The following is a 23,022-nucleotide window of genomic DNA, read 5'->3' as shown; positions in this document are numbered from 1 at the left end:
ACTTTAGCTTTAAATTGCTGAGAGTTGTATTTTTCTAATACGAAGCAAATACTACAGCTTCTATGAATGGAATTATCCAAACAAACGAATAATGGACCAGAGTAGATTCAATTGAATTGTTTGCTTGTATTTAAAAAAAACAAAATAATCCATTTTTCATGTAAAGAAGAAACAGCTGCCTATTTAACAGAAACCTTTCTAATTGCTTGCATTCACGTCTGTATCTACAGCCTACTTAGTTTTACCTCTGGGAAGTCCCTCATGCTGATTTTCATAGCTCAGGAAGGAAACATTACTTCTCACTTAATGGCGAGAATAATTTTGAAAATAGCAAATGACCCCTAACAATGACTAATGTTCAGAATCCCTGTGTCTGAGTGGAAATAACTATTGATTTCTGCATCATTCAATAGCCTAAAGAAATGAAATATTACACATATATGAGATCCAGTTTAAGCAGATAAATTTATTGAGAAATAAACATCTGCCCCTGAGATAACAAAAGGAATACTTTGGATTCATCATCAGAACCCGTAGTAGGATGCTGTCTGATCGATAAACCATAAGATTCAGGTTAAAGAAGACAAATGCCCTCTTCCAACGTAGAATGGTTCTGATATGGGAAGATGCTATTTGAGGGAATTGTTTGATTAGTGTGACATTTTTTCCCATGAATTCTATTCAGTATAAACAACACATATACAATTAACATTGCTAACTTGCTAAAATGCCAAATAAAATGCTATTCCTGAAGAAGGACTCATGCCCGAAAAGTCGATTCTCCTGGTCCTTGGATGCTGCCTGACCTGCTGCGCTTTTCCAGCAACACATTTTCAGCTTTGATCTCCAGCATCTGCAGTCCTCACTTTCTCCTAAAATGCCAATTAGTCCTGTAAAGCTCATTTTAACACCTTTATTCATTCCAGTCTACTTTTCTTTAAATTATTCCAGCTATAATAGAGGCACCTTTCTTTCCTAAACATAACTGCTGAATTTGTTTAGTTATCTAAACAAAGGTGTCAGTAAGTGTGGAAAGCAAGGTATATATCACAGCAGAGCGCTCTATTCAAGTTTCTATTTCAACTTAGTTTAAGGTAGCCTCACCTTTTGGCAGTTTTAGTCAGTTTAGACATACTAGTCAGACACCTTTGCTTTCTACATCCAGAAATGAGATGCGATTTGGAATGAGAAGAAAATGAACAAAAATAAAAAGACAAAAAAGAAGAAAAGCTTATGAAAACACACATCATGTACGTGCAAACAATTATAAATGTTACTCAAATGTTGTAAATTGGTGATAGTTCAGTACACCAGTCTAGATAAAACCAGATATAAACATTGTCAGTGAAACGTTACAATACCATGTAGATTTTAAAACACTTCAACTGAGTTAAATACTTTATGGAAAATACATGTCTCACTTCTTTTAATATATATGTCTATTATGAACATGATTATGCACAGTGACTGGAAAAGCAGTCGTATTATTGTAATGCAACAGAATTACAAACTGAAAAGCCCAAATTAAAGTATTTGAGACATGGGTTTGAATCCTAGCACGACAGATACTGAATTTTATATTTACTTACAAATCTGAAAGATAAACTAGTTGGTGTAAAACCCATTTGGTTCACTGATGTCCTTTCATGGAAGGAAATCTGTCATCCTTACTTTGGTAGGTCTATATTAGATTAGATTATTTACAGTGTGGAAACAGGCACCTCGGCCCAACAAGTCCACACCAACCCTCCGAAGCGTAACCCACCCTGACCCATTCCCCTACATCTACCTAACACTATGGGCAATTTAGCATGGCCAATTCACCTAACCTGCACGTTTTGGGACTGTGGGAGGAAATCGGAGCACCCGGAGGAAACCCACGCAGATACGGGGAGAATGTGCAAACTCCACACAGTCAGTCGCCTAAGGCGGGAATTGAACCTGGGTCTCTGGCGCTGTGAGGCAGCAGTGCTAACCACTGTGCCACCTATATGTGCCTTGGGACATTATAACTAAGAAAATATATCTAAAAAGACCCTTTGTACCAAGACACCTAGATCCATCTCCATCTCAGAGCTCTGCAATTTCTCACCATTCAGATCAAATGCTTCCTGCTGAAATGGGTTAAGTTCATGTTTTTCTACATTACACTCTATTTAACAGATCTTTTGCCCTCTCAGTTAAAGTATTTATATCTCTCCTTTTCTCAGGCTTTCTTTTCACAACATCTTTACAAAATGCCTTCAGTAGTTAGAAAAGTTTGTAATGTATGGCATGATATCAGATCTGGTATAGCTAGCTGCTCTCTGGTCAGCTCCAGAACATGCTGTTCTCAAAAACCATGAAAACATTGCAGTCATAGAATTTTACAGCAATGGAAAGAGGCTGTTATGCCCATTGTGTTGGTATTGATCATCAAATATCATCTGTTCTAATCCTATTCTCCAGCATCTGCACTATATCCTTGTATGCTATGGCATTTCAAGTGTTCATCAAAATAGCTTTTAAATATCAATGGTTCCCACCTCAACCACCCTTTTAGGCAATGAGTTCTAGATAGCCCCAACTCTCAGGGTGAAAGCATTTTCTTTATCAAATCCCCGCTACACTTCTAGATTGTGTCCCCATAAACATGCCACTATTCAGCTCATTTGATTAGCCAATCGCATCATCCTGTAGTCCTCCTTGCTATTTATCACAGTCTATGAACTCCGCATTACCACTACCCTTGCCCGTCTGACTTTTCTGGTCTATATGTAGATTAAGATCCTCCATGATTCTTGCTTTACTTTTCTCTCATGGTCCCATTCTTTCTTCTTTTACACTCCATCCTCCCATGTGGTTACTGTTCAGGGGTCCAATACACCACTTCCATAATTACTTCTAGCCTTATGATTTATCATTAGTGCCCAAACCACTTTGACATTCTGGTTTACTGAACTTAGGTCAGCCCTCTCTGTTGTGCAAATGCTCATGAATTAATAGAGTCACCATTCTACTTTTTCCTGGCTTCCTGTCCTTCCTAATTATCTGTACCCTTCAATTTTGGTCTCAACCATGAGATTAGATTAGATTAGATTACTTACAGTGTGGAAACAGGCCCTTCGGCCCAACAAGTCCACACCGACCCGCCGAAGCGCAACCCACCCATACCCCTACATTTACCCCTTACCTAACACTACAGGCAATTTAGCATGGCCAATTCACCTGACCCGCACATCTTTGGAGTGTGGGAGGAAACCGGAGCACCCGGAGGAAGCCCACGCAGACACGGGGAGAACGTGCAAACTCCACACAGTCAGTCGCCTGAGTCAGGAATTGAACCCAGGTCTTTGTTGCTGTGAGGCAGCAGTGCTAACCACTGTGCCACCGTGCCACCATTCATGCCACCATCATGCCATCCTTCCAGCCATATCTCTGTAATGGCTACCAGATCGTACTTACTGATTTCTATCTGAGCTATCAGCTCAGTTTTGTTCTGAATGCTGCATTCATTTAAAGTGATGCACAAGCAATGTAGGGGGTGATGTCAGGGGTAAAAAAAAGGTTCCACACAGTGAATTGTTCAGGTATAAAATACTCTGTCCAGAAATATGATGGAGGCAGGTTCAATTGAGGCATTAAAGAAAGTATTGGATGATTTTGTGAATAAACATGATGTGCAAAGATGCAGGAAAAAGGCAGGAGGTTGGCACTAGGTAATAGAGCATGCATAGTGGGCTGAATGGCCTCCTTCTGCACTGGAATAATTGTGATTCCGTGACTTATTCTTAGGTTTGTCCTTTCTATTGCTTCCTGTCAGAGCCTGTTTCCAATTTCGTAGATGAAATATTTTTCTCTTTCATTTTGTCTTTATGTTTTGGCTTATTACATCTTGCTAAATGTGATTCTTTGCCCCCATGATTTAATTTAGAATCTCCATAGCATTAGGTGTAGGCCATCCGAATGGTACAAATCCAACTCTCCGCAGTGATGGTGCCAGACCCCCATGAACCAGAACCCACTGTTCCCACTCAAGAGAGTATAACCTTTGAAGTTGTGGTTCATGATGTGGTGTTTAGTTCCTCATGCCGATGCTACAGAACCTCTTACATTATGCAACCTATGTCATTAGTAACTACGTGCACTATGACAATTTGACATTCCCCCTCCTACTGTAGGCTCTTCTCCAACTCAGAGCAGCTATCCTGAACCTTGGTACCAGGCAAGCAATACAGCCTCTTGGAGTCATGTTCTTTGTTGCAAAGAACTGAGTCAATTTCTCCTTACTGTCCCCTATTATTACTGCATTCCCTTTTACCCCAGTGACTTGAATTGCTCCATGAGGGGCTGTAGCAGAAATGTATTCAACCACAATCAGTAACCCCATGGAATAGCATTTCCATCAATAACAAGCCGGGGACCAATACTCGCTCAAGGAAGAATCCAGGAGGGCTTGATAATAGCAACACTAGGTCAATCTAAACCTGAAGTGTCAGCCTGGTAAAACTACTACATAGGACTGCATGCATCTAAACAGCAAGCGACATGTAGTATAGAAATAAACTGGGATTATGTAAAGCTCATTTTTACCTCCTTAATGGCTTATGTGTTCCAAATAGCTAGTCAAGGTAATGTATTTTTTCCATATAAATTAGGAGATTTCATTAAGGGAAATCTTTCTTCCAATTGCACCTCCTTCTTTCCCCAAGCCTTCAACGCTAGGGGATTGGAACTGCAGCTATATGCTAGCCTATCGGTAGGCTCCCCTTCACAATGCAGACCTGGCAGCTGTGGCCTCCCTTATTTTAACATTTTTCTTTGAAGTCTTCAGAATGGTCTGCATTCTTGATGTCCTCTTGTGGTCTCCCATCCACATTGGATGTGCCTATCTCTGTTTAAATGGGACTGTCCAGCTTTGAGAGCCTTGGACACTCCCGCTCAACTTGCTTGCTGTTGGGAAGATTGTGAAGTGGATGGGGTGGGGAATGTGTTCTTCAGGAACCACGGGGTCTGTATTCAGAAGTGGTGACAGCTGACATTCAAAAACAAAGAAATAAGATTTTCCCTGAAGAAGCATACAGTACAGAAGGCAGCAGACATTCAGCCCATTGAAATTCTTTAAAAGAACCATTAAGATGCTATCACTCTCTTATTCTTAACCTGACCCCATCCCCACATTCCCATAACTATCACCACAGCCCAATGCCTGGCAAATGTTTCATTTTTAAAATTGTATTCAATTCCCTCTTTCAAATACCATTAAATCTACTTCTGATAATCTTTCCAGCAGTACATTACAAAGTTTAATTTGTTGCATTTTAAAATAAACTCTCATCACCCCTCTAGTCGTTTTAGCCAATTACCTTTAGTTTGTACTACCTTATCATCACCCCTCCCTGAACTGAAACTATTACAGCAAACCTACTTTAACATAACCATCAATTTTTCTCTCCTCCAAGGAGTATGGTCACAGCTTTCCTAACATTTGCATTTAACTAAATTCCCTCATTCCGGGTGCCCTCAGCTCTGAGAACATTTTGGTAAATCTCCTCCGTACTATCACCAAAGCTTTGATATCCTTTCTCAAATGTGCTGCCAGAATCGGATATAATTCTCCAGCTGAGGCCAAATCAGAGATTTATAAAGGTTTAACATAAATTACTTATCCGCTGTTCTTTGGAATCAACTGTTCAACTGCAATCTGAATCCCATAGCAATTGAACCAAGATGTTGTAATTTTACAATGAATTAAATTGAAGGTAATAACTTAATTCTGGGTCTCAGTGCCAACTAATATTTTCACATAATGCAGTATTACTGTTTTCTATATTTTTGAAAACCTTTTTCTGTTGTAGTGATATATCTTTGCTCTCTGCGCCTTCTCTAGCAGAATGGAAGTAACAAGAGCAATATCTCATTTAGACATATTTATCTAAACACCAGAACCAATGCTTGTTCAAAGAAGAATGCAGGAGTGCATGACATGATTAGATTATATTAGATTACTTACAGTGTGGAAACAGGCCCTTCGGCCCAACAAGTCCACACCGACCTGCCAAAGCAGCGGCCCACCCATACCCCTACATTTGCCCCATACCTAACACTACGGGCAATTTAGCATGGTCAATTCACTTGACCTGCACATCTTTGGACTGTGGGAGGAAACCGGAGCACCCGGAGGAAACCCACGCAGACACGGGGAGAACGTGCAAACTCCACACAGTCAGTCGCCTGAGGCGGGAATTGAACCCGAGTCTCTGACGCTGTGAGGCAGCAGTGCTAACCACAGTGCCACCGTGCTGCCCACAACACTAGGGACACCTAAAATGAAGTGTCAACCTGGTGAAGCTATCACACAAGGATATATGCATCCAAACTATACAATCAACATGTGGTAGAGAGGAATAAACTGGGATTACATAAAGCTTGCTTTCATTTTTACCTACTTAATGACTTGCGTGTTCTAAATTGTTAGTTAAGATAAATGTCTTGAAATGCATAAAGGTGGATAAATCCCCAGGACCTGATCAGGTGTATCTTGGAACTCTGTGGGAAGCTAGGAAGTGATTGCTGGGTCCCTTGCTGAGAAATTTGTATCATTGATAGTTACTGGTGAGTGCCAGAAGACTTTAGGTTGGCTAACATGGTATCACTAATTAAGAAAGGTGGCAAGGAAAAGCCAGGGATCTATAGACCGGTAAGCCTGAGGTCGGTAGTTGGGGGAAGTCCTGAGGGACAGGATTTACATGTATAATGAAAAGCAAGGACTGATTAGGAATAGTCAGCATGGCTTTGTGCGTGGGAAATCATGTCTCATGAACTTGATTGAGTTTTTTGAAGAAGTAACAAAGAGGATTGATGAGGGCAGAGCAGTGGACTTCAGTAAAGTGTTTGGCAAGGTTCCCCATGGGAGACTGGTTAGCAAGATTAGATCTCATGGAACACAGGGAGAACTTGCCATTTGGATACAGAACTGGCTCAAAGGTAGAAGACAGAGGGTGATGGTGGAGGGTTGTTTTTCAGACTGGAGGCCTGTGACCAGTGGAGTGTCACAAGGATCGGTGCTGGTCACTACTTTTCATCATTTATATAAATGATCTGGATGCGAGCATATGAGGTATAGTTACTAAATTTGCAGATGGCACCAAAATTGGAGGTGTACTGGACAGCGGAGAAGGTTACCTTGGAGTACAATGGGATCTTGATCAGATGGGCCAATGGGCTGAGGAGTGGCAGATGGTGTTTAATTCAGATAAATGTGAGGTGCTGCATTTTGGAAAAGCAAATCTTAGCAGGACTTGTACACTTAATGGTAAGGTCCTGGGAGTGTTGCAGAACAATTGGACCTTGGAGTGCAGGTTCATAGCTCCTTGAAAGTGGAGTCGCAGGTAGATAGGATAGTGAAGAAGGCGTTTGGTATGCTTTCCTTTATTGGTCAGAGTATTGAGTACAGGAGTTGGGAGGTCATGTTGCAGCTGTACAGGGTGTTGGTTAGGCCACATTTGGAATATTGCATGCAATTCTAGTCTCATTCCTACTGGAAGGATGTTGTGAAACTTGAAAAGGTTCAGAAAATATTTACGAGGATGTTGCCAGGGTTGGAGGATTTGAGCTATAGGGAGAGGTTGAATAGGCTGGTGCTGTTTTCCCTGGAGCGTTGGAGGCTGAGGGGTGACCTTATAGAGGTTTATAAAATCATGAGGGGCATGGATAGGATAAATAGACAAGGTCTTTTCCCTGGGATGGGGGAGTCCAGAACTAGAGGGCATAGGTTTAGGGTGAGAGGGGAAAGATATAAAAGGCACCTAAAGGGGAACTTTTTCATGCAGAAGTTGTGCGTGAATGGAATGAGCTGCCAGAGGAAGTGGCGGAGGCTGGTACAATTATAACATTTAAAAGGCATCTGGATGCGTATATGAATAGGAAGGGTTTAGAGGGACATGGCCTAAGTGCTAGTAAATGGGGCTAGATGAAGTTAGGATATCTGGTCGGCATGGATGAGGTGGACCGAAGGGTCTGTTTCCATGCTGTTCCAACCACATCTCTATGATTCTATGACTCAAAATGCCTTTCTACAGAAATTAAGAGTCATCATTAAAGGAAATCTCCCTTCTGACACCTTTCCTTCTTATCTCCCAGCACCTCAAATACCAAGCCATCAATGCCAGGCAACTAGAATTTCAAACGTATGCTATTCTATACATCGGTTTCCCTTTCACAATTCAGCATTACCTCCCGTGTTTCTTCCGACCATGCCCAACAACAAAGCTCAAATGATTAAATGTGAAGTTTTGGACAAATAGTGTAGACCAGCACAAGCCACATTTTCAAATTAAAAAGAATAATGATGCATATAGGACAAAAATCTACTGTCAATGTTGCAGAAAAGCCAGTGGTGACTAGTTTGACCTGTATATACGCCTTAGAAGGGCTTGCTCACCATTTTTCCATTTTGTTGGTCAGAAATGTCCTTGACTGGATTCTGGGGTCGCTTTCTCTGCTCCTCCAACCACAAACCCTCCCCAAAAGCCAAGAACTTGCCACAAGGAGAAATAAACTGCAAGGCATCGTCGGATTGTGCCATACCCTACTCACCCAAATATTGCAACCGAGCAAAACTGGGTAAAAGTAGCATTTTGTTTTTGTCACGTTGCGTGCACCTCTGAAGGAGTTCAATCACTCTTGCAAATATCTTAATTTAGAAAGACCTTTAAAAACTCGCTGTTTAAATAAAATTCAGAGATAGTGTCATGGATGTCTGAAAACATGCCCATTAATGATGCTCAATAATGTCATTATTTAAGAATTCCATCTAATTAGTCAAAGGAAGATTTCCCTTAATGAAAATTCATTTATATTGGAAGAAACATTATCCTGACTAGCAATTTAGAACACATTAGCCACTAAGGAGGTGAAAATGAAAGCAATCTTTGCATAATCCCAGCTTTGTTCTACTGCAGCTAATCAATACAATATTAATTTGACCATCTGGGACAGCATTTCACTTTAATCTTGTTCCACTAAACATTAATGAAAAAAAGAGTTTTATCCATTGAGCAGCTTATTCGGATTTTTAAAATGACCTTTGTGTCATATTTAGCAGCACTTTAAATTATTACTTATGCAGCTGCTAATAACGTGTCCTTGCTATGTTTGCTGTTACGTGTGTGTGTGCCAGGTCATTTTGACAACCTTCGGTCTGTGCAGCCTTTTTTTCAAAGTAACTCAATTATTCGAGCAAAGCTATTCAGCATATATAAGCATAAAGTCATTAAAATACTATCCAACTGTCCAAATCTGCTGGGAATAAATTTATCCTTGTAAATTAAATGAAGTTTCTTCCTGGGAACGATGCCAAGAATTTAATCATTACTAACAGCTGAAATAAGAAAAAGTTAAACTATAAATCTTTTAATGTTAATTTAGAAATATTTAAGCCATGAAACAGATAATTTTTCAAAAGATGTTGTATCTCGGCAGAAAAGCAATGTGAAGCAGACATGTACATTGCAATTATGAAATTTGCTCCTGAACAAAGAATAACTGATAGAAAATATTACATCAAGGGCTGCATTAATAGAAGCTACACAATCTGTCAGTCACAATAAAGGCTTAAATAACACACTGCCATGTTGTTATATTGAGCAGTTCGTCATTGGCCCGAGATTCAAATAAATGATTTAAAAATTGACAACAGTATCGTGAATAGGCATACTTCGTTTAAAAAAAAGCAAAGGTATATTTGCATTTTTATTCATTCACAGAATGTGAGAACCACTGTCAAGGCCAGCATTTATTGCTCTTGAAAAGGTAGTAGTGAACCACCTTCTTTGACCCTTACAGTCAGTGTAGAGAAGGTACTTCCAAAATTCCAGTATTTTAATCATGTGGTGATGGAATGCTAATATATTTTCAAGTCAGGATGATGTATGACTTGGAGGGCTACTCGCAGTTGGTGAGCTGTTGAGTGTTGTCAGAATCCATGTAGTCTTGTTCACATTCGGTCAATCTTCACAGCGTGTGAGCAATAGAAGTTTTCAACCAGTGGCCATTATATTTGCTGCAAACTTTAATTACAGCTATTAGACTGTGATACAGAATTAATCTAAAATGCATTTACCAACACAGTAGAGTGGCACTATGGGATGTAAGATTTCCTCAGTCACTTCAGCACACATGCAAACTATGGGAAGCAATTGATTGCTTTAAACAGCTTTCATACAAAAAAGATGCTTTGATGTAGACCTTGCTTTGTTTAATGATCACTGTTTGATCTCATTACCAAAAGCTCAGTTTGAGAAAAGCAGCTTTCAATTTGTAACCAAGAGAGAGGAAAGAAGAATGAAAGGAAAAAAGACAAAGTGGTCTGGACTACATTTATTGAAAAGAATTGTTTTAAAGGTCTAAGAATCAAGGTCTTATTCTTACATATCATCTATATAAAGGGTCTTATTCAATTGCATTCATTAGTACTCGTCTATTCAGAATAGTTTCGCTTAAAGAAGTAACGTAAACCTTAAGAATCATTCCAGATTCTATTACACCAGAATCACTGCATCTTTTATGGTTCTAGGAGTTCCAGTTGAGTTTGTCATGAGACTATAAAAACCTGGCAAAAGCTTCCTTAACAGCCCAATGTTTTTTTTTCCCTCAATGAGTATTTGAGCCATACAAGCTAGAAACATTCTCCGCTGGTACTCAACATGTGCTGATTTAACCATTGTAAACTAGCTGGAGTGGGGTGGGGTGTATAACAGTATAATAATTGGCCGCAGAACCCTAATTACCAAGTGGGCAATTGAACGGTAATCCTTATTTTGGTAGTTACCAGCAATTGGAAGTGTGTATGTGCAATTTTCCAAGGCTACGTTTGGACTAGATTGTGATAGAGCTTTTGAGTTGAGAGGTACTGAAACCGTGGCAAATACAATAACCTAGTATGTTGAGACAAATGATACATCAAAGAAAACTAAAGAAAGCAGTTTGGTCCATAGAACATTCAAGCTTTCAGGAAGACACTACAAATGAGCATCTCATTAGCAAAAGATGTTTACCTTTCACACTCCCAGTGTAGAACTACTCTTCTTTTTTGTGTCATCTATCAATTTCACTCATTTTCCTTTAATTTTCTGAATACAGATCATTAAAAAATAAATCATCTGTACCAAGCCCTGGTCATGTCAATCAGTGCCATATTACCCAACATAACTGAAGAAGGGCTCATGCCCAAACATTGCTGAAAGAAGGGCTGAAAGAAACTGAAAATTCCTGAAGAAGGGGTCATGCCCAAAATGTCGATTCTCTTGCTCCTTGGATGCTGCCTGACCTGCTGCGCTTTTCCAGCAACACATTCGCATACCCAACATAACTCCTAACATTGTTTAATAGCTTTGAGCCAACTTCTTTTCCATTCCCAATTTCCACATGCTAATTAATGAACTTTCATTTTAAGTATTGTTTGGACATTGAGATAACCATAATGAATGTTTCCTCAATCACGTCTTCAAAAGAATTAGACAAGTCTTCTCTACTTCACAGTGAATGTGGACATGCCAGAAAGAATTGCCATAATAATCCGAAAACAAACAATGGCTGCCTTAAAAACAGGTTTGAAAATATATATAATTGGAATTATGCAGGATGATAGGAAGATTAATATATAATGGCGCATAATAGAAAATGTAATCAGCCCTAATAGGATACATCAAATATAACGGTGGTTTTTTTTTAGATTAGATTACTTACAGTGTGGAAACAGGCCTTTCGGCCCAACAAGTCCACACCGACCCGCCGAAGCGCAACCCCCCCATACCCCTACATATACCCCTTACCTAACACTAGGGGCAATTTAGCATGGCCAATTCACCTGACCCGCACATCTTTGTGACTGTGGGAGGAAACCGGAGCACCCGGAGGAAACCCACGCAGACACGGGGAGAATGTGCAAACTCCACACAGTCAGTCGCCTGAGGCGGGAATTGAACCCAGGTCCCTGGCGCTGTGAGGCAGCAGTGCTAACCACTGTGCCACCGTGCTGCCCTAATTATTTAATGACAAAGCAGTTGGAATGCTTCTATTTTATCAGTGTATAATGCGTTGCTTTGAGAAATAAAGAAATTGCTTAGCACCACGGGCATCCGAGGGATATACTGAAGATTACAAAATAGTACCTGCTGTTTTTTTTGCCCGGAGTTCTTTCTCACCTTTTGGTTGCTGGTGTTATATCCTTCCTGACTCCAGATGGAGATGGCAGAGATCCACATCCCTTCTTTGGTAGTACAGTTCCATTGTTGACTGTAGGCCTTAATGGCAGGGCTTGCACTATAGGTCTTGCTGTAAAGCAAGCAAAAGCATATTACTATTCTTTGTACAGTAAATATTCATCTTACTTTTGAAGTAAAGCCAGACATGGGTTGTAACTTTTTCATCAGTTTTCAAATAGGAGATCATTACTGTAAAGGAATGAGCATCTCTTTGTGACATTGGAACAAAAATCAATGGTTTCAAACCAAATGAGCTACTGCCTTGAAATTTTTCTGTGAGATAATTGTCACAAATGTTCATTTGCTTGTCTGAAGTTCTTTACTCTTTTGCTTTAGTGAAGACAATACCTTCAGTGAAACAAACTGTTGGGTGTCTATGCTCGGAATGGAGTTTCAGATGAAAGCTTAAAGCATTGGTAAACTTTGAAATCTATAATCCCTGGTTGTAAATTCAGAGCTCAGTTCATATATTTTCATGAGATAAGGAAGAAAAAAATACAACAAAATATTCAGTTCTATTATGTTAATTTTTCAATAAAACCATCATAATAGAGGTAATGCTTTAAAAAAATGCTTACATGTTACAAGATATTATCATTTATACTTCTGAAGTGAAACTGCAAACTGAAACTATACTTCTCAACATTACTTTATAATTCTAAACTAGTTCAAAACAATAAAAGAGATAAGGGATTGTACAGCAAACAATACTTGCAGGTTGGCAAGGTTAAAATGGTAATTTCACTTTTCTCAGATTTGAGGTCACATTCAAGTAATATACATTGGTAAGATACGCAGGAAGAGCCAAACATTTTGAATGGAGATTTGGATCAACACTTCCGAATCAGGAGTGACACCACAAGGGTTTACACTGATGTTGCTGCATAGTGTGTGAAACAGGGCAAAAGTGAGGACTGCAGATGCTGGAAACCAGAGTTTAGATCAGAGTGGTGCTGAAAAGCATAGCATCCGAGGAGCAGGAAAATCGACGTTTCGAGCAAAAGCCCTTCATCAGGAATAGATCCGAGGAGTATGCGAAATAGCCAGAACTAAGTCATCAACTTAGATTTTAAAAAAAGTTCTAAACCTGAGCCCCCCAAGTTGTATCAATCAAACCTTTGTGATACAGGCTGATACGTAGACCACTGTAACTACTTTTTTTTCAATATTTGCTGTCTTTGTGCTTTCTTTGCTCTATTTGTAAACATTTTTGGAAAATTTTCTTAATTATCAAATGCATACTGATTTGTAATATTATCTACAATCTACTTAGTTACAATAATCCTATTGTTAAATGAGAGAGCAAACATAATGAGGTCTGTGTGTATGTATGCATGCAACTTAATAATTTCTTAAGGAGACTGTTTTGACATTATGCATGATCAGTCGGATAGGACCATGAATATTATTCTGCATGATAGATAGATGAGGTAAATTATGCCACACACTCCACAATGCAATATCCTACTTCTAAAGTGGAATTATGTGTAACTCTGTTCATTCCTTTGAAGCCACAAATATGCAAACAAGTATACCCAGGGGTATAACTCAAAAAAATGTAGTGTCAAGATTAGAAAGCAGTTGCTTTGCTTTAGAGTAATATTTGCCTATGTTTGTTTAGATTCTCCCAAAAGGTGAGAAAACCAGCAGAAAATGATTATCTCTTTATCACATTTCTATGTTTTCCTCTAGATTGTTTGGTGCCTACAAAGAGTGAAATATTGAAGCATAATGCATAAGGTGTCATCACATGCATCCCATTTATGATGTGCATAGAGCTTAGATCATTCATTTTTAAGTTAGGAAAATTACTAGTAGAATTATTCGTGGTTGAACACAACAAATTCTTCTCTCTCACCTTAACGAATTAACTTGTTTGTTTCTCTCTGCTAAAAGAGTACAGAGAGGAATTGTATATAAGACAGTAAAATACAATTAAATCGATCTTTTTATTTCACGACCTCACTTTAAAGATCAAAGTCTCTCCATTCCCAGGCATCCATTACAGTGGCATTGCACTGATAAGCAGAAAATGGGCAGAAATTCAATCCTAGTGATGTCACTTCCAGGGGATGGGGGACCAGGGATGTAGGAAAAATCTCCTTCAAAAATGAAAAGTACTTTGTTTAAGTATTTACTTGGGAGCTGTCCACAGAACATGTCATTATCTGCCATTCCATTTGAGAATTACACCTGAATGAAATGGATATCTGGGTTACAAGGCAGTGTTAAGTAAATAAAAGGGTGCGAAAATGACACTAGTTTTAACTGTATTTTTCCTGGCACTTAGGTTTTCAAGAGCCTTTTTGCCAATTGTTTGTAAAAGAATTATTTTCCCTAGCTGCAAAGGGAATCTTGCAGCTGGGTATTTGGTTAGGATCAATAAGTCAAGCAGCTACAGATAAACAAGGGTAAACCCAGCAGCAGACATAGGTAAATATACCTTGCTCTGGCAGACAGATGGTGCATTTGGCCATATTTCTTCACTGAAAGCTCGGAAAGCAGATCCCAGGGTATTGGTAATATCTGTGAATATCTAAATAACTTTATTTAGGACAGTGCTTCAGATGCAAGCCAATCAAAATATAGCATGTAGCATATTCAATGGTAGTGTAAAAGAAAGGGTTTATGACGAACAATCGATTAGATTAGATTAGATTACTTACAGTGTGGAAACAGGCCCTTCAGCCCAACAAGTCCACACCGACCCGCCGAAGCGCAACCCACCCATACCCCTACATTTACCCCTTACCTAACACTACGGGCAATTTAACATGGCCAATTCACCTGGCCCGCACATCTTTGGACTGTGGGAGGAAACCAGAGCACACGGAGGAAACCCACGCAGACACGGGGAGATATGCAGTGATGGGCAGGACCTACCAATAGACCACCAATGACACATGCAAGCTCTGATACAGCTTCAAGGAATGGCCTTGAGGAACTGTCCCTGGAAATTTTGGGGTTATTGAAGAATCCGAGCTGGAGGACATATGCTTCTATTATACAGAATAGGATCAGCACATTCAATGGCAATCACCATCATCTGTATCACGGTTTGATTTCCTTGCAGGTATTTTCTGAGGATTGCATAATAGAATGTCACAAAAAGCCTCCTTTCTCCACCCTTTACAGATTGGGTCCCTCTATTATGTGTACAATTAGAGAAGGGTGTGCTGATGCTATCAAAAAGGTTTTACTTGAATGTTATCAGAATTGAGTGATTATACCCATCAGAAATGATTTGAGTGGGCTGGGGTCTTTTCTTTTGAACTGATAAGACTGAAGGGTAACTTTATGGAGGCCTTTAAGGTTATGAAAGGTTTTGATAGGACAGACTCTGCAAAAGTGTTTCCACTCGCCGGTGAAACAAGAATAACGTGTTGTAAACATAAAATAGCCACTAATAAATGCAACAGGGAACTCAGGATCAATTTTTACCCTGAGTGATGTAAATGTAGAAATCATTACCACAAGTAGTAATGGAAACAAATAACATGGGTACATGATAGGGAAAGCAGGTATACACATGAGCTCGGGGTGTAGATAAAGTCATAGAGAGGTACGTTGATGAAGTTTGACGCAGAAGGTGGGAACGCTGCACCAAATGGTTTCTTTTTGTGCTGCAAACAGTACATAGCCTTGAAGAGGTTGTGGCATAGGGGTATTGTCACTGGACGCTAATCCAGAGGCCCGAACCATGTTAAGGGTTTCAAATCCCAACATGGTAGGTGGTAAAATTTGAATTGAGCTTGAATAAAATGTTTACCTAATGGCAACCACTGCAGATTGTCATAAAGCCCAGTTGGTTCATTCACATCCTTTCAGAAAGGGAATCTGACTTTCTTACCCAGTCTGGTCTACATGCGATTCCAGACCTATAGCAATTTGGCTGACTCTTAACAATTTGATAAATGCTGACCTAATTAGAGATGTCCATGTCCCATCAACAAATAATATTTAAAATATCACTTATTTGAAGGCTTATGCTTACTCCCTGGTTGCCTCTGATCATTTTTGTTCATCACTCCTAACACCCCCTGCCACCCAGCAGCCTAGTTACTATTGGTCAAGAACTCTTCTGATCTTTTCTGAAGTTTGTACTAGAGATTTTTCACCTCGTCTGACATATCTCATTAATTTCCAAACATGCAAATTTCCATTCCACCCACTCTGACCTCAATATCAATCCAAAGGAGCAGTCAAAATTCCTATTTCAGCTAAAATCTACCAGTAGTAATTTTAAATCATGCCAAGGTCAGTTTCATGTATCATCCCCTCTGAAACATTACAATGACTTTTTACAACAGCCTTTCATATTACTGCCTTTCTATTTTTGCTCCTTTACATCACATCTAAGACATGGTTGCAAACTGGCCTTTGTCGTTCTTCAATATCCTCTGGCTCTTAGCCCTATCAAGCACATTAATTAAAATAGTGACATTGTGGCTTGTTAAGGGTGTGCCATTTACAAAGGGATGATTTTTCTCCACAGCACAAGATCAGTGTGTGCCTTATGAAAATCTTTGCTTGTGAGTTAACTCAGAGCAAAGAAATCAGCCACGTTGATCAGTGATGGCTGCTTGCCAGAGTTCCCCTGTAGTGAACATACTGTTACAATGCAGACATAATAGGACAGGTTCAGAACAAACCAGTTGGCAACTGGGCTCTAAACCACAACGGAGACATTGATAGAAATCATAAATATTGTGATTCCATCACTAATAATTTTCAAAATCAAATATTTAATTTCTAAAAGGGTGTTTGCAAATGGTGAGGAATTGGAATATTATTCCTGACAAGTGTCCAGGGACCCATTTTGAAGTGAATAGACTGAAAATGTTCGGCCTCTCCGATTCTTTGGGCTCCAGTTCCAAAAGTAATTGGACCTGGCCATTGAACTTGCTCTGGGGACAGGGTACAGGGGCAAGGCTTGTGTGCCTTACAGCTGCACTACAGCAGCTATTAAATGGAATTTACCTAAAAGTATCAAATAAAACACACTCTGAAAGGTATGGAGGCATTGAGGTAACACACAATTTCCCAAAAAGGGAACAGTCAGCCGATCAGTATCTGACCCAAGCTCTGAACTGAACAGAGAAGCCCAGAGTGGGAGGTCTGTCACATCACCATGACAAGAGTGAAGGGAAAGAACAATCAGTCAGGCAGAGAAGTTGTGTCCCGTTAACTTCTGGTACAGTTTCTTAAATGGTCGTAACAAACATTGAAGATGGCCTGGAAGCAACCTTCTCCACTGCAGCCATCACCTTAGGCAATCGAAGTAATGAGAAAATGTGCCTTGAGGATTCCGAAAAAACCCTTTGTAAAGTAAAAGAGTTGACCTGTCAATAGAGTTGATGATTCTTCCTAATTGGTCACAGTTGCTTTGAAGCAGAACACCCTAAATCGAGTGGTCCTATTCCCTTTCTGTTTTACTCTGGGACATTGTGGGCTAGGCCATCCTCCTCCAATGTCTCTCCATCCAGCTGGGTGGCCCTGCCTTCACCGGTTCCGTACTTATCTATTGCAATCCAAGCCAAGGATTGGTTTCTCTTCCTGTTCCCACGCTGTTACCTCTGGAGTCCTCCCTAAGGATGGTTTGTTGGTCCCCTTCTATTTCTGATCTACATACAGTCCCTCAGAAATGTCATCTACAAATACAGCATCAGATGTCACATGCATGCCAGTCACACCTAGTTCTACTTCATTACTACCTCTCCAAGCATCTAACTGACTCTTACATTGTCAGCTTGCTTGTCTGACATCCAGTATGGTAACATGAAACATTCTCCAATTAAATATTGAGAACATCAAAGGCTTTCTGGATTCCACCATCTCCTAGTTGTTGATTCCATCCTTTTCCCTCATGACTGACCTAAGAATGAACCTACCTGATTGTACCTCAATGTTATATTCTGCCCGGAAACAAATTTCTGACAAATTTTCACACAATCACCCCTATTTGTTGCCTCAAGCTCATCTAAAAATCTTTACTCAGACCAAGTCCTGTTCACCCAGCCTCCCTGTATTTGCTGATCTATATGTTCTTGGTAAGGCAACAGCTCAATTTTGATGTTCCTATCCCTTTTGTCAAATACCAAATTGGTTTTGATATTCCCCATCTGCTCCAGTCCCATGTACCACACAGACATTTGCACTCCTTTAGTTCTGGTATTCTGAGCAATGACAATTTAATTGCTCCACACATCACAGTCAGACCTTCAGCTGCCTGAGCCTGAAGTTCTGGAACTTTCTTTCTCTACAGATATCTAATTCTCTAACTTCCTTTCCTTCTTTAATAAGCTTCATAAGACTGACTTTTTCGATCCAGCTTTTAGTCATCTGCTCTAATAGCTCTTTAATGTACATCGCTGTTGATGTTTGTTAGAATGTTGTTGTTGTGAGGTGCCTTGTGCTGTTTTACTGCGTAAAAGGTACGACACAAACACAAGTTGTTGTCATTATCCTGGCTGCGGTGAGTTTGCCAGTGGTCAGACCTGGTGTTTTTGCAGAACAGAAGCAGAACAACAAAGCTCTAACTGACTATTTTAGAGCCAATACCCAGTAATCTTCAGAGGAGAATTTGTCCAAGAAATTAATCTTTTGTGTCTCTGGCCCTTAAATGGAATACAACAAATAAAGCTAACGACTTCTTACAAGAGGATTTCCTCACCTGAAAGGTTCTTTCCTCTACCAGTCGCAGTGGTCTTGAAAAATAAGTTAAAAGAAAACTGGATGCATGAACACATCTGATATATTCCCCAAGAATATTCACAAAATATTAATTTGAACAACTTGCTATTATTCCCAATCCTCACATGTGTTGTTCTTGGCACTATCATTCACAAAGTACATTGTGGTACCTGGCTCAACATTTCCACTTCCTTTCTAACACATTCCCTGCCTTTATGTAGTCATCTGCTTATCTGACACCCACTCTTGGATCAGTTAAATATACTGGAAAAACTGAAACCATCACCTTATTGCTTAGTCAATTTGTTCTGGAAAAGGGTTACACCCAAAATGTTGACTTCTTGACCTCCTGATGCTGCCTGGCTTGCTGTGTTCTTCCAGCCTTCTACTCATCAACTTTGGATTCCAGCATCTACAGTTTTTTAGCTCTAGTCAATTTGTTTTGGAATTCTTCTTAAAATCTCCTCTGGCTCTTTTCTACTATCTTCTACCTTAAAATCTACTTTTTTTTGGCCAAACCTTTGCTCATCTCCCAAAGAAATCTCCATCAAGATTAATGATATAAACAATGTATTTAATTTCATGCACAATCTAACATCAAAATCCATACAAAACCAAAAACATGATATTGAGAATTAATTTGCTTTAATGCTCTTTGACTGTCCTGTGGATGTCAAAGCCGTTGTATAAGTGTACGTTAGTCTTTTATGCGTATGGCTTTATAACAACATCCCAAAGTATCATGGACATTTTAAAATTGTAATTCCAAAATATGTTCTTTGAGAAAAAGGGGCTGATACAACCAAAAGACTAGCTGCGGATATAAATCAAGTGGTTCTCTGGAGAGAGAGAGAGGGAGAGACCCACAAAACTTCACACTTACAGTTATAAAAACAACCTTAAACAAGAACACTTCATAAAAGGTGGAAGACATAAATCAAATCAGACTGCTGTGGTGTTTATGAAGATATTGAGGAGAAGATGACCACTATTCAATAGTAAGCCACCTGCTTTGAATGATGCCTCAAACTAAAGACCCATTATCTTCAAAGTGAAAATAACACGAGCAGGGGTTAAAATGCATGTTTCAATTCTATTAGAGTGCATTAGTGGGATTGAAAGTTCTCATGTGTGTCAGCTTTCTTCAGGCATTAATTAGTGTGCTGTGAAAGTCACAGACGATAACTACCTCCTAGTTACCCATGATGCAGGTAAAGATCTTTCCTGTCTCGGAGTGTTAGACGTCAAGCCGCTAGCAGCCTGAGAAAAGGACTCTCTCTCACCCTGAATGCTGGAATTCAATCACGGTTGAAAGTAATCAGAACTACAGAATCTCAACTAATTTGCAAAACTGAGGATTGCGAAACCAACTGTTCACCAGTCAAAATCAACCCCACCAGTAACCTCCTCTGCAATGGCCATGTTGTTCAACTGTCTACTCTTCATGAACAATTCAGAGGCTGATCCATATATCTATGTTAAAAATCACACGACACCAGGTTATAGTCCAACAGGTTTACTTGGAAGCACTAGCTTTCGGAGCGCTGCTCCTTCATCAGGTGGTTGTGAAGTATAAGATCGTAAGACGCAGAATTTGTAGCAAAAGCTTACAGTGTGATGTAACTGAAATTATATAGATATTTATATATATAATTTCAGTAATATCACACTGTAAACATTTGCTATAAATTCTGTCTTCCGATCTTATACTTCACAATCACCTGAAGGAGCAGCACTCTGAAAACTAGTGCTTCCAAATAAACCTGTTGGACTATAACCTGGTGTTGTGTGAGTTTTAACTTTTTACACCCCAATCCAACACCAGCATCTCCAAATCATATATCTATGTTACCTTGCATATGTTCAATTAGATATGTGTGTGTGTGTGTGTGTGTGTGTGTGTGTGTGTGTATGTATGTTATAAGACTCATTCTTTGTTCATTCAAGAATGTCTGGTTAAATTGGCCCTTTCAAAAGCTAAGTTAATTTGGTCTGTGGAAACAATATCCAAAGGGAAAGGGATAACTTTTAAAATTAACCTTGCTGCAACCAGCCAAGGGGATGGGTGACAAAGGAAGAGGAGTCAGTTCATCCCTCCTCACCTAGGAGCTTAATAGTTTGGGGTATCCCATCTGTAATTGCAACAAACTAGGGGACCTAATTTTCGGTCTGGGTGCAACAATGACATGAGCCTGTTTTTGACAAATACATATTCATGCAAGTTCATTATCTTAATCCCTTGTGCAGATGAAATTGACAGTGAGAATTTCCAAATGCTCACTACACTGAGAGTTTCTGAATCAGTCAGGCTGACTGAGTAGTTACCATATCTCTGCTTGGCACTGCCCCAATTTTAGCAAGGAAAACTAGAAGACAACAATTTCCTGTGCTTTTCTACCAGTTTCTAGCAGATGGTCTTGGAGTTCAGAGGAAGCAATATCCACTTGCACTCTCAATCCTGAGATAACATATGGATCAGGTGAGAGGAAAATACAATGCAGAGAGCAAGAGAATAAACTGATATTGCTGGGTTTAAATAAAAGTTATTCCTGGGAGATTTGTGAAGGTTTCTTGAAATTAGTGACGCTATTTCTGAAACAAATGCCCTCACATTCAATCCATCATCATTTACTAACAATGGACATGACAAGCTAGAATGATAACTCAAACAAAGGCACAGTGTCAGTTGTCAAAAGCTTCCACATGTTTGCAAATCACATCTTATTTTATGGGGAGCTTCTATAAGTGGAAGGGAACTCAAACACTTACCTGCTTTGTTAGCACTGCCCTGTTTATCTGCCTCCAATCGTTTAGATGCTGCCTGATCTAAAGATCCATAAAGAGGAGAATTTGGCAAAGAAGAACAGACAAGAGAGGAAAATAAAATATAAATAAGACTGAAACATTAACAGAAAGCAGAAAGAAAGGCTTAACAGTATGATATAAACAAAAGATAAAATAATTAGCAGTAAAATAGAGTAGGTAGGAAAAGGAAATTTTAAATATTCACAGAAGTAGTATGATCCCGGTATTATGTTTCTGTGTGGTGTCATTTGAAACCTCAATAATGAACGAACTGATCTCCAATTTAATAGGAAAAGGGAAATTCTAATAACCTGTATATCAGACATTTTTAACAATATAACTGTAATCGGACATTTTAACTATCAGTTTTAGGCAGTGCAAAATATTCAAGAGTCATAACTTCAATGCAACTGAAATCTGAGATTCTGAGAACATTTCACACAATTACTAATAGTTGTTGAAAACTAGTTTATACAAAAATTGCACCTTACAAAAGAAAATAGAACTTTTCTAATCTTCTCAAGAGTTCCTGCCTTGGCTCACTCCCAAAGATACTCCAGCACAAAGAAAATTCTTCATCGTAGAGTGAGGTGAATTCTGGATAATATATCATTAACGACCTGCAGGTTGTTGGTACCAATCTTTGAAGTAAGATAGTATATTTTAGCTTTGAAACTATCACTAGACCAAATAAAATATTAAAGATAGGTTATTCAAGCTTTAAACAAAGAAATTGAACAGCCAGATGAAATATAACACACCTTTCCAATTAGATAATATGAAATGGATCCTAAACCACTGTATTTTATTTCCTAAGCTATTAGGGATGCTCTACAATAACTTGAATTCAACTGTGTATGTATTACTTTGGCTGCTGGGATGTTTTACAACGGCACTATATAAATGCAAGCCACAGTTGTTTAAAGACATTTTCACCTCCAGTTTAAATGGTACTTAGAGTGTGTTTGTGGTTCTGGTCATAAGGATTGCCATTCCAAAGCAGTTTCAACCGGTTAGCTTCAAACGATGAAGCTCTGATGATGAGTCACCAACCTCGAAACATTAACTCTGTTTTCTACCCTGCAGCCAGAACTGCTGAGTTTCTCCAGCAATTTCTGTTGTTGTTTCAGATCTCCAGCATCCACAATTCTTTGTTTTATATTAACTTCAAATGAATTTTGCTTTGGACCTCACCATATTGTTCAAAATATGTGTGCATTAAATTTTAACTTGTTTCCAGACATTTGCAAATGTAGGTTGAACTTCATTTTATCCTTAA

The 23,022-nt window shown here is 39.2% G+C and overlaps 1 protein-coding gene across 3 annotated transcripts in view; it reads right to left on the bottom strand.

Moving 5' to 3' along the window:
• Positions 1-23,022, bottom strand: part of eml1 (EMAP like 1) — a 249,865-nt gene that overhangs the window by 77,735 nt on the left and 149,108 nt on the right. For all 3 annotated transcript variants that reach the window (XM_060829259.1, XM_060829258.1, XM_060829260.1), the window contains exon 3: positions 12,186-12,315. In XM_060829259.1, coding sequence (XP_060685242.1) covers positions 12,186-12,315 — 130 coding nt within the window. The remainder of the gene's footprint in view (positions 1-12,185; positions 12,316-23,022) is intronic.

Source organism: Hemiscyllium ocellatum, chromosome 8 (genome assembly GCF_020745735.1).
Source record: "Hemiscyllium ocellatum isolate sHemOce1 chromosome 8, sHemOce1.pat.X.cur, whole genome shotgun sequence".
Taxonomy (NCBI): Eukaryota; Metazoa; Chordata; class Chondrichthyes; order Orectolobiformes; family Hemiscylliidae; genus Hemiscyllium; species Hemiscyllium ocellatum.
Note: the sequence above shows the minus strand (reverse complement) of the source record. Positions and strands in the feature narration are given on the sequence as shown.